The sequence below is a fragment of the Nicotiana tomentosiformis genome, chromosome 3 (genome assembly GCF_000390325.3).
Source record: "Nicotiana tomentosiformis chromosome 3, ASM39032v3, whole genome shotgun sequence".
Classification (NCBI taxonomy): Eukaryota; Viridiplantae; Streptophyta; class Magnoliopsida; order Solanales; family Solanaceae; genus Nicotiana; species Nicotiana tomentosiformis.
The window spans coordinates 37,747,162-37,759,771 of record NC_090814.1 but is presented as its reverse complement, the minus strand read 5'-3'; the positions used below and the strand labels follow the sequence as shown (position 1 = coordinate 37,759,771).

The following is a 12,610-nucleotide window of genomic DNA, read 5'->3' as shown; positions in this document are numbered from 1 at the left end:
AATTACTTCAAAAAATTTCGGGGTATTATAGCTTATAGCTGTAGCCCTTCATTTTCCTCGAGTGGTGGGTGTTCGTGATGCTAATGATTTCTTTGGTGCCATTCCTGCCAATTAACGAGGAGTTAGTAAAAGGCATATGTAACATATGGCGAAGAAATGACAGACATAAAATGTGCTACGAGCAGTTATGCGATCGTAGAACAACTATGCGGATCGCAAACCACAACACAGAAGATAACCATCAGAAGCAAAAAAGAATTATGGGGGCCGCAGAAGCGATCGCAGAACAAGTACGCCACCGCAGATCGGTCACATTTTGAACTTTGAACTAAGCTTGACTCTACTTAGGTCTGTGACCATTATGCGGTCCGCAAACCATTTCTACGGCTGCAGACTCAACCGCACCTTGGTTGCTACAAAATTCCCAAACACACAGAATGTGATGACTCTGCGGACCGTAAAATAGTTATGCGGACCGCAAAGATTATCTTCTCTTCTTAAAATTCACTCACATCAACATTTATGCAACACTAAGTAGCTAATGCTCAAATTTTGAGAGACCATTACACACACTCAACATCAGGTCAATTTCATGCTCAGCCTCACAATACCTAATGCAAATTGTCATAAATCTCCAACCCCCATGCTCAAATCAGTCCCCTAATACTAACTCCCAAATTTTGATTGACCCAAAGCATATATTTTCTCCCAAAGTTGATTCCCAATACAAGAGATAAGAAGTTGGGTAGATAGAGAAGGGTATCATGGATGAGAGGGGAGAATGAGGCGAGTGAAAACACACGACAATCTTGAACTTGACCGAGAAAGAGAAATGTTATAAATTTACATACCATATGTCAGACGATCGAGCAAGCCACTTTGGTGTGAATCGCGAGCAAGGTGAGCCTTTCTTTTCAAATTCTTTTTATTTTTCTCAGTGTTTTTCTTTTGTGTTATGTTTCGTGCTTGGGTGTGTGAGATTAGAGACGATAGATGGAACTGAGAGAGAGAAAGAAGTAGGGTTTAATACCTGAGGATTTTGCGGTGATAAGACCATCGCATAATATATTATGTAGGCGCATATGTGTTTTGCAATGGGTTAGTACCTGGGTGGTGCGCAACAGAATGATTCTGCGAGCTGCACAAGTTGAATTTCCTCTGCATTTTTAAGGCCCAATTTGAATGGTGTTCTTCTTGTGTCTACGACCATTATGTGGTCCGCGAACCCTTTATGCGGCCGCATATGTTGCCACAGAACAATAGCTGAAGCTCAGCTTGTTTTCCTTCATTTTTCCTCTGCCTTTACATCCTATTTCTTTGTATTTTTGGTAACCTGCATTCTAACACACACGTCAAACTGTTCAACACTTACAAATAAACCTACAAAAATCAAAATCTAACCAAAAAAAATATTACCAACGCATGGGTTGCCTCCCAAGAAGCGCTTGATTTAACGTCGTGGCACGATGATGTTGCCCCCATTTTGGCTAATCAGTGGTGGGGATTGGTACAGGACCATCCTTGAGTGCGAATTGTTCTATCAGTTGCCTTTCTCCAATGGTTCCGAGGTAATGCTTGACCCTTTGGCCATTTACTTTGAATGTTCTAGTCCCGTCCTCGAATTCTAATTCAATAGAACCATAGGAAGACACACTCAAAACTTTGAACGGGCTAGACCATTTGGAATTGAGTTTGCCCAGAAAGAACTTCAATCTTGAGTTGAAGAGTAAGACCAAGTCACCGAATTTGAATTCCCGCTTCAAAATCTTCTTGTCATGAGCAAACTTCATTCTTTCTTTATACATGGTTGCATTCTCGTATGCATGGAAACTGAACTCTTTCATCTCGTTGAGTTGTGTCATCTTTAAATTAGCAGCTTCGGCCCAGTCAAGATTTAACTTTTTTAATGCCCACATGGCTTTGTGTTCAACTTCCACTGGCAAGTGACAAGCCTTACCAAAAACCAATCGATAAGGTGAGGTGCCAATGGGTGTCTTAAATGATGTTCGATTAGCCTGCAATGCATCATCTAGCTTCTTTGACCAGTCAATTCTGTTTGCATTAACAGTTTTTGCTGGAACGTTTTTGATCTCCCGGTTGGAGAATTCAACTTGACCGCTTGACTGAGAATGATAAGGGGTAGCCACCTTGTGCTTAACTCCATATTTTGCGAGCAACCCGGGAAAATCTTTGTTGCAAAAGTGAGAACCACCATCACTAAGGATGGCCCTTGGGATTCCAAACCAAGTAAATATGTTCTTCTTCAAGAAGGCAGTTACACTTCTTGCCTCATTGTTCGGCAAAGCAATTGCCTCAACCCATTTGGAGACATAATCTACTTCCACCAAGATATATGTCATGTCGTAAGATCTTACGAAGGGACCCATGAAATCTATCCCCAACACATCAAAGATCTTTGACATTGATCACATGCCTTGACCATTTGGTTTGCATCTTGGTATATCGATGGCTAATAATAGCCACATTCAAGAACTTTTTCCGCAGTACGATTTCCACCGTGGTGACCCCCAACTGGGGAGTCATGACATGCTTTGAGAATTTGAATTACCTCATCTTTCGGAACACAACGCTCAATGATGTTGTCGGCGCAAATCTGGAACAAAAAGGGTTCCTCCCAATAGTATTGCCTACACTCCCGCAAGAACATATTCTTTTGATAAGCTTCCAATTTGTCGGGGATAAGGTAACTAACCAAGAAGCTAGCGATGTCGGCATACCAAGGAGTGGAGGTGCTAGATATTACCAATAAGTGTTCATCTGGTAAGGCGTCATTAATTTCAAGATCTTCTTTTGGTCTCCCTGCCTCTTCAAGCCTAGATAAGTGATATGCAACTTGATTCTCTGTTCCTTTACGATCTTTGACTTCAAAGTCAAACTCTTGTAACAAAATAACCCACCAAATCAATCTTGGTTTAGCATCCTTCTTCGCCATAAGGTAGCGGAGAGAAGTATGATCGGTATAGGCTATCACTTTGGATCCCAACAAATAGGCCAAGAATTTTTCAAAAGCATAGACAATAGCAAGCAGTTCTTGCTCAATTATAGTGTAATTCATTTGTGCACCATTGAGTATTTTGCTTGCATAGTAGATAGGGTGAAGAATCTTGGTATGTCATTGACCAAGTACTGCTCCAATAGCTACACCACTGGCATCACACATGAGTTCAAATGGAAGAGACCAATCGGGTGTGACAATAATAGGTGTCGTGGTGAGCCTTGCTTTCAATTCCTCAAAAGCTTTGAGGAACTTCTCATCGAACTCAAACTTAGCATCCTTTTTAAAGAGCTTTCACATGGGACTTGCAATTTTTGAGAAGTCCTTGATAAATCGCCTGTAAAAATCGGCATGCCCCAAAAAGCTCCGAACAACCTTTTTCGAAGTGGGAGGAGGAAGCTTGGAAATGATCTCGATCTTTGCCCGATCAACCTCTATGCCTTGCTTGGAAATTTTGTGGGCAAGAACAATACCCTCGTCCATCATGAAGTGACATTTTCCCCAATTGAGCACAACATTTGTTTCCTCACATCTTTTGAGCACTTGACTAAGGTTGGCAAGGCAATGTTCAAAGGAATCACCAACTACCGAGAAGTCATCCATGATTACCTCTAAGAAGTCCTCCACCATGTCCGAGAAGATTGACATCATGCATCGTTGAAAAGTAGCTGGGGCATTGCATAGCCTAAATGGCATCCGGCTAAAAGCAAAGGTTCCATATGGACATGTCAATGTCGTCTTCTCTTGGTCCTCCAAGGAGGTGTTGATTTGGTTGTAGCCGGAGTAACCATCCAAGAAGCAATAAAATGACCTTCCCGCTAACCGATCAAGCATTTGATCAATAAAAGGCATAGGGAAATGGTCCTTGCAAGTAGAACTATTGAGCTTCCGGTAGTCCATGAAAACTCTCCACCCGGTCACCGTCCTCGTTGGGATGAGTTCATTTTTGTCATTTTGAATCACGGTCATGCCTCCTTTCTTTGGCACACATTACACCGGACTCACCCAAGGACTATCGGCAATGGGGTAGATAACCCCAGCATCCAACCATTTTATGATTTATTTCTTCACCACCTCTTGCATGGAAGGATTTAACCTTCTTTGAAGCTCCACACTAGGTTTGCTCCCGTGCTCCAATTATATCTTGTGCTCACAAATTCCGGCGGAAATCCCTCGGATATCCACTATAGTCCAACCAATGGCTTGTCGGTGCTCCCTCAAGGTATCCAATAAGTGTTCAACATGCACATCATTCAACAAAGAAGAAACAATTATGGGTAGAGTTTCATTAGATCCAAGAAATTTATACCTTAAGTGCGGTGGAAGTGGCTTGAGCTCAAATTGTGGTGGCTCAATAATTGAAGGCTTAGCGGGAGGAGTGACTCTATTCTCTAAGTCAAGAGAAAGCTTCTTCACTGCATAAGTGTAGGACCCAATCCCTTCCAATGCATTCACCAATTCCACGTATCTTTCCATGCCCTCACCATCAAAATTTACCAAAATAGCCGCCAATGCCTCACCAAGGCATTCCTCTTCCATCTTTACCTCGACTACATCCTCTACCTAATCAACAACATCAATGACTGAGATACTCTTGTATGCATGTGGCAATTTCATACCCTTACTTGCTTGAAAGGTAGCTTCTTTGTCATTAACTCGGAACTTGATCTCATTTCATTTTGAGTCCATGAGTACCCTATCGGTAGCAAGGAAAGGTCTCCCCAAGATGATAGGGATCTCTTTATCAATAGCACAATCGAGAATAACAATGTCAGCAAGGAGGAGAAACTTCCCCACTTTCACAAGCACATCATCAACTATACCCACCGGCCGCTTTATTGAACGGTCGGCCATTTGCAACCCCATACTTGTAGGCCTAAGCATACCTAATCTCGCTTGCTTGTAAATAGGAAGGGGCATTAAGTTGTTGCTAGCCCCATTATCACAAAGGGCTCATGCAAAGTCACGCAATCCAATAGTGCATGGAATGGTGAAGGCTCCCGGGTCCTCTTTTTTTTGGACGGCGGTTGTTACAATGATGGAACTAACCCGGGAGTCATATTCACCACTTCATTCTTGGTGGTTTTATTTTTAGTGATAAAGTCCTTCAAGTACTTAGCAAAGCCCGGCATCTCTTGAAATGCTTCCACAAATGGAATGTTCTGATAATTGCTTTAGGATGTCATAGAACATTTCGAGTTTGCTATCATCAACCTTTCTAGCTAGTCTTTGAAGGAAAGGAGGAGGAGGTCTAGGAATTGGTGCTAGAGTTTTTGGTGCCTCTATTGCCTTTCCCTTAACCTATTCATAGTTTACTTCTTGAGTTCTCACCTTCTTCGGGAGTTTTTCAACTTCAATAACATTTGGCACCTCAACTTGTGCCTCGACTTCTTGTTCAAAATCTTCCACTTCAACCACTTGTTCATTCTCTCCTTGAAGTAGTTTCCCACTTCGAGTTGTGATTGTCATACAATGAGAAGTTTTACCACTCCCACTACCTTTTGGGTTTGCAATTGTATCACTTGGGAGCATGCCTTTTTGCTTCGGATTTTTGATCTCTTGATAGATCCCTCATCTGCATCTCCAACTTTTGAATAGATGCGGTGTGAGAACCCACAAGCACAGTCATATTCTTCATTGAAGTGTCGGATCTCTCTTGATTTTGCAATACTCTTTCAAGCATGTTTTCCAACGTGGACTCACTTGAAGAACTTTCCTTCCAATATGGAGAGTTAGAATATTGCCCCTTTGGTGGAACATAGCGGTTTGAACTCCAATTTGAAAAATTGATGATGTTGTTACTCCAATTTTCTTGATTTGAACTACCTTGGTCTTTTTGCCACTGTTGGTTGCCTTGTCCTTGCGGGTTAGACCTCCATTGATGTTGTTGTCCAGAACCTTGGTAGGGTTGTTTTTGATATCTTCCTTGAGGATTGTTGACATAATTTGCTTCTTCGTATTCCTCATTTGACATGGGTTGCACATCTTCCACAACATTCACCTTTTTTGTTTGGCTTTCAGTGAATATTTTCATCAACACGTTGACATTAGTGGCAAGCCTAGCAGTTACTTAATCTCTTTCTTGGTTCTCCTTAATCATGTTATTCAAGGAAGGAGTACCATATGCAATTCCACCCATGATATCTTCCGAGTGCCAAGCTTGGTTATGTTCTACCATCTTGGTCTAGGATTTGTGTGACCCTTGTAAATGTTTTATCCATAAAGGATCCATCCGCTATATTTTTGGCTATGGATTGATTCATAGGATCCAAGCCCATGTAAAACTTCTCCAATAAAATATTATCCGGAAAGCCATGATTCGGCGACCTCACCAAATATAGCTTGAACCTATCCCATGCCTCATGTAAATTCTCTCCATGTAATTGCTTGAAGAAGAAAATTTTATCCTGAAGCTCGGACTTCTTGCTTTGCTGAAACCATTTTGCTAGGAAAGCTCGGACTAGTTCGGGCCAAGTATGGATGGAATTAGGAGGTAGATCTTGGATCCACTATCTTGTCTCTCCAGTTAGAGAGTACTTGAACACCCTTAACCTTAGGGCATCATCTGAGATACGATTCTGCTTGTGCATTGCACACACACCCAAAATACTTATGAGATGTTATGTTGGATCATCGTCGGTGGAATTTTGGAACAACCCTTCTGCCTTTAGCATTAGGATTAGATTGTGTTCCACTTTGAAGGTGGCAGCATCAACTCTTGGAGGGACAATGAAATTTGTATCCTCAATATATTCATCCATATCCGCAAACACATTCTCCTCTTCCGGCTCGCCCATGTTTACCTAATGGCACCAAGCAAAGCAAGAAAAGTGTGATGGAATAGAAGAAGACGTAAAGTAAAGCACACAAAAGTTAGTAATTTCAAAACAGTAATTCCCGGCAATGGCGCCAAAATTTGATACGCTCAAAATACACCTATATAAATGGTGTAAGGAGGTCGGTATCAAATATAATAACCCAACTAGGTTGGGATCGAATCCCACAGGGAATAGGTGTGAAAAGGTTACTTGAATAGTGTAAAACTTGACTTAAGCCGTAGTTCTACTCCGTTAGTTTAAAAAAGAGTTTTGTAATTGTGAATTGTCAAGAAAAGCTATTTTGTTAAGAGAATTTAATTAATTTGATTAATAAATCAAGGTTGTTTCCCCATCAATGGAATGGAATGCTATCGGTGTTAATATGATATATTTCTAATGGAAGGTCCTTTTATATGCAAATGGTTCCTAAATGACTAACCAATATTTTTCAATAATTAGGTAGTATTTCCTCTTTATGATTTTTCCAAATATAAAAGAGTTATAATTAATAACATCCAATTTTATGCCAAGTAGAACACACTTATCCCTAAGTGATTCTATTAAACAATGTTTAAAGCCATGAGTTCTTGCTATTCAATTCTACTAAACCTAACCCACTTTTTCAAGTAAAGATAGAGTAACATGGCACTAGTCAATGTTTGCAACCATCAACCATAAATGAAGCATGAGAAATGAATAGAAATCAACCAACTATTATATATATATATTCAATGGTAAACACCCATTAATATTACACCCACTTAGGGTCCACAACCTTAGTATTTAAAGTTAGCTACTCATACTAGAATATAAGAACAAAGTAATAAATAAAGTCATAAAGCTTACAAAGAAATAAAGTCTTGGATTCTTTCTCAAAAGCTTCCAAAATAATAGTGTATTCAATTCTCTAATTGTAGCCTCTTTTTCAAGCAAGATGGTCCATAAAAACCCTAATCATTCTATTTATAATGGTCTAAAAGTCGTGGTCAAAAAGTGATAAAAATGACCTTGCAGATCATGTCTGCGATTGCAGAATGCGTCGTAGAATGCTTTCGCGGTCCGCGCATCTTCATTTTTCACCGCATAATTGATCATAAAGTTTTCCAGTTTTCCATCGCATTGTGGTTATGCGGTCCGCATATTGGTTTCGCAACCGCATAACATACCGCAAAGTCATCTTCACTAGAACTCCTTTTGCATTTGTGCGATCATTATGCGGTCCGCATAAGCGTTATGCAACCGCACAATGGATCGCAGACTTGACTCTCAGAAACTGGGATGATCTGCTTCATTCTCCGATGGATTTGCGGTCTGCACATCACTTTTGCGGTTGCAGACCTCCCGCATTTCTTCCTTTCCATGGGTTTTTTTCATCTTTTTTATGTTCTTGGTTCTTCAAGTCTGGTTTCCTGCAAAATACCAAAACTATATAAGAATTGACTTATAATGCTTTAAAAGATGAGCTAAAGTATATGTAATTAGTATCAAAAGTACCGCATTTCTATGGTACATTAGCGGACACCATGCCGCATATGCAGCTCCGCTTCTACAGAAGTTCCTGTGCGCCTGTGCTCCACAGTCTGCACTTGCGGACCTAGACCTTCCAACCCAGCACCGCATATGCGACCATCCTGACCGCTTCTGCGGTCACGCACATGCAGCCCTACCTTCGCAGGTGCGAAAAGCAGCAGTAATCAGAAACATTCAGTCATGCCAACATAACCAAAATGATCCGAAAACTCATCTGAAACACACCCGAGACCCCCGAGACCTCATCCAATCACACCAACCAAACTCAAAACATAAAACGGACCTACTCAAGGTCTCAAATCACACAAAACAATATCAAAACAACGAATCATACCTCAATTCAAGCCTAATGAACTAATGAACTTTAAACTTCCAAAACTCATGTCGAACCATATCAAATCAAATCGGAATGACCTCAAATTTTGCATACAAGTCCCAAATAGCGGAATGGACCTATCCCAACTCCCGAAATAAAAATCTGAACCTGATATCAACAAAGTCAACTCTCGGTCAACCTATCAACCTTCTAAACCTTTAACTTTTCAACTTTCGCTAATTCAAGCCAAAATGACCTAGGAACCTCCAAATCCAAATCCGGACATGTGCCTTAGTCCAAAATCACCATACGAATCTATTGGAACTATCCAAAAAAATACAATCCAAAACTTCACCGAAATCAAACTAACCAACCCGGCAAGTCACATAACCACAAATGCACATATGTAAGGTATTAAATAGGGAAAACGGGGCTAAAATACTCAAAACGATTGGTCGGGTTGTTATATTTATCTTATGATATTGCTATTTAGTATTCCAGACAATGTGTATTTAGTACTCTATAGAGATCATGCACTCGGTGATATCATTATGGCTTCAGTTATTTATGTTATTCGGCTATTTGAGACTATTTCATATTATTGCTTATTCACCAAGATAGTTTTGCTCGCTCCTGAACTCTGCAGTGAGTTCAGTCACCACCTCTGGGTCTGAGCTCTACTCGAGCATAATCATCCAGCTTCATGACTTTGCTTAGCTTCTAGCGCTTCAAAGGGATAACCTTTCACTACCTAGGCGCCCTCGAAGGAGGAGTCCCACTTAATTTCGCATATTTGATGTTGGCTTGCCTAGCAAGGCGGTGTTAGGCATCATCACGGCTCTGATAGAATCTTGGATCTTGTATATATATATATATATATATATATATATATATATATATATATATATATATATATATATATATATATATATATATATATATATATATATATATTGAGTATCTTTTGACTATACTCTCGCTACTACTTCATTGAGAAAATTATTAATGATATTTATCGAGTATTGCTCATACTACACATCTGCATATTTTTGTGCAGCTTATGGTCCCAGCACTGGTGGATCACCTGAGTAAGCTTAGGAGCTGATCAGGAGACTTTACAGTAAGTTGCCTTGCTTGGTTCACAACCATTGAGACAGCTTCTATCTTTCATTTACTATCGTTCATTTGGGATGACTTTGTACATTATTTTTTAATAGCTCGTGACTTTTACTATCAATTCTTGAGGGTTGCTTTAGCACTTTGTTTAAATTATGACTGTTAGACATTATTATTGTCTCATCTATTGGTTGTTGCATATGTTGATTTGCCTAGCAGTTGAGTTAGGTACCATCACGGTCTTCGTAAAATTTGGGACAGACGAGGGTAAAATTCAGTAAGAAGGCAGAGAACAAGACCTAGGAGAAGCTGGATTATGTCCATTTAGACTATTGAGGTCTGAATAATTTTCACTCTAATAGTGGTTCTATATATTTCATGACTTTGATTAAGGATTACTCAAGAGTGGTATGTGTGTATTTTCTAATATAAATGATGATGTATTTTTTTTAAATGAAAGGCGATAATTGATACAGACCGATAGAAAAGTGAAACATCTTCGATGTAACAATGGGTTAAAATTTTACAATTTCAAGTTTAATAATTTTTAGAGTAGAGAGCATAGTGAAATACCATTGTGCTAGAATATATGAAATTTATAAATCATCGTATCAATGACTTCATAGAGCTAGAAATTGAATCCCGACGAGCTTAGCCCGATAATTTAAAAGTAGAGGAAGTAGAGAAAGTGCAAAATCTTGATCGAGATGATGCACCTGTCCCACGTCAATCGTATAGCATTGCAATAGGCAGAGAAAATAGAGTAATCAGACCATAGTTGATAACAATCTTCATGGATATGTAAACCATGTAGATGTTATTTTTTCGATTTCACAGACAGTTTATTTGTTGGAGCCTAATAGCTATCCGAAAGCTATTTTGAATACAGAAGCAGATCAATCGAGTGGTGTTACGCATGAAGATATTGAGTCTCTTAACTAGAATCGGGAGATGATTTTTATTTTTACATTTCACTGGTTGTTAGTGCATGAGTAGATACATGGTGTATCTTGATAAATAAAATTAGTAGGGACTGAAATAGATCTTGAGTTACTTGAAGGGTACTACAGTTCCGACCAACAAGTTTAGGCATTGCTTAAGCTTGATTGATGTATAAAGTACTAAGTAGAGCCCTTACAAAGGTTGAGGATAAAGCAGAGAGATTTTATTTCTATTGATGAAGAGAACTTAAGCTAAGCCAAGGAGATGATTTGTTGTTTGGGTCTTGAATTTTGTGAATCCTAATTATGTCAAATTTTCTGGTGGATTTGGAGAACTCGTTGTCTTGTAAGTTTGGGAACCCTTTTCCTCGGTAAGTTTGAAAAATTGTAATTAGAGATTTATTGTCAAAGTGGAGGACTCTTTCTCATTAAATTCTTATATTATTTTTTTCTCTATTTAATTTATATGTGATTATGTGTTAATTAACTCATGATCTTCTATAATAACTATGATGCGCCAATAACTCTTGTCCCAATTATAGGAGATGATGATGGCATGTGCAGTGTCAGATAGAAGCGACTCTAAATCTTGAACTGCAATTTACGACGCGTTTTTGTTCTAACCCTTCAACTTTATGTCAATTTGTTTATCCGATGTTTAGATAGGGCAATAAGGAGCTGACTACTCTAGCAGAACTCTCGGGTCTTGCATTAGATAAAATCAACTAAAGTCATATGTATATCAGGGCAGCTCAATACTAGTGGGGTCTAAAGCAAACTTTGAAGTATATTTTTCTAGCTTTTTGAGATGCAAAGTTATGAATAATTATTTTATAATATATTTCTTCTAATATTTCTTTTTTAATTGATAATAGGAAGTATAGTCTTTCGGCTACCTAAACTTGTACTTGATTGCCATCCCGATAAACGAATTAGAACTTTCCCATTTGAACACCCCAACTTAATAATTTGCACATTAATACACAATTCCGATTGAGCGTGCTCTTCAATCGCCGTAACATGGATAGCATGTCATATGCTAAGCCTTTTATTGCCTGACATGTGTAATTTGTGGGTCTCTTTTTTTTTTACTAACCAATTTACTGAATTCTAGTTTATGGTCTTTTTTCTTTCTCTTCCTCTTCACCATATCTCCGCTAGGACAGCCTGAACCAATTCAATTCTAGTTTATGGTCTTTTTTCTTTCTCTTCCTCTTCACCATATCTCCGCTAGGACAGCCTGAACCAATTCAGCTCAATACTAGTCCTCCTAGCTCAAGAATTAGACTCAAAATGCCTCCACGAAATGGTCACAAACTGAAGCCAACTACCCAAGTTCAACAGACTCAAATTTAGTTCGCACAACACTGAACAATTCAATGCCAACTAATCACCAGTTTGTAGGTTCATAACTTGACAAAAATGGCATAACTGTAGCTGCAAATTTTAAGTCTAAGCTAGAAAGATTAAACCAGAAACTAATTTCAATGAAACTAGCAGTGGTAATTTCAATTCAAAGAGCAACTCCAAATGATTTTCAAACACAACCCCAATCAAATTTTCAATATCCAACAATTTAAGATTCAATCATCTCACTTCTCATATTTGAAATATATACTTTCAGGTTATAGCATCAATCAATACAATTTCAGCCCAAGGTATTAGAAATCACAGGCATATCCTCAACCAACGTTTTTCAACTTAAATTTCTGCTCATTTGCAAATGCATCACGTTTGATTAGATGTTAGTTTTGGGAAAAATGTTCTAACTTTATTTTGGGTTTGCTTTTGAAGAAAGGGGAGGAAGAAGATGAGAAAGGGTTGGGGTGTGGGAACAGGAACTAAGTGATGAGGGAGAAATAAAAGAATTGGG

At 39.0% G+C, this 12,610-nt stretch overlaps 1 protein-coding gene across 1 annotated transcript; it reads right to left on the bottom strand.

Annotated features, from left to right (window-relative positions):
- Positions 1 to 4,153: 4,153 nt before the first annotated feature.
- LOC117280310 (uncharacterized) lies at positions 4,154 to 5,485 on the bottom strand. Its single transcript, XM_070198245.1, has 4 exons — positions 5,348 to 5,485; positions 5,066 to 5,178; positions 4,712 to 4,946; positions 4,154 to 4,579 (listed from the first exon to the last, which is right to left on the bottom strand). Exons 1-4 carry the CDS (start codon positions 5,483 to 5,485, stop codon positions 4,154 to 4,156), a joined length of 912 nt encoding a protein of 303 aa, XP_070054346.1.
- Between the last annotated feature and the right edge of the window lie 7,125 nt (positions 5,486 to 12,610).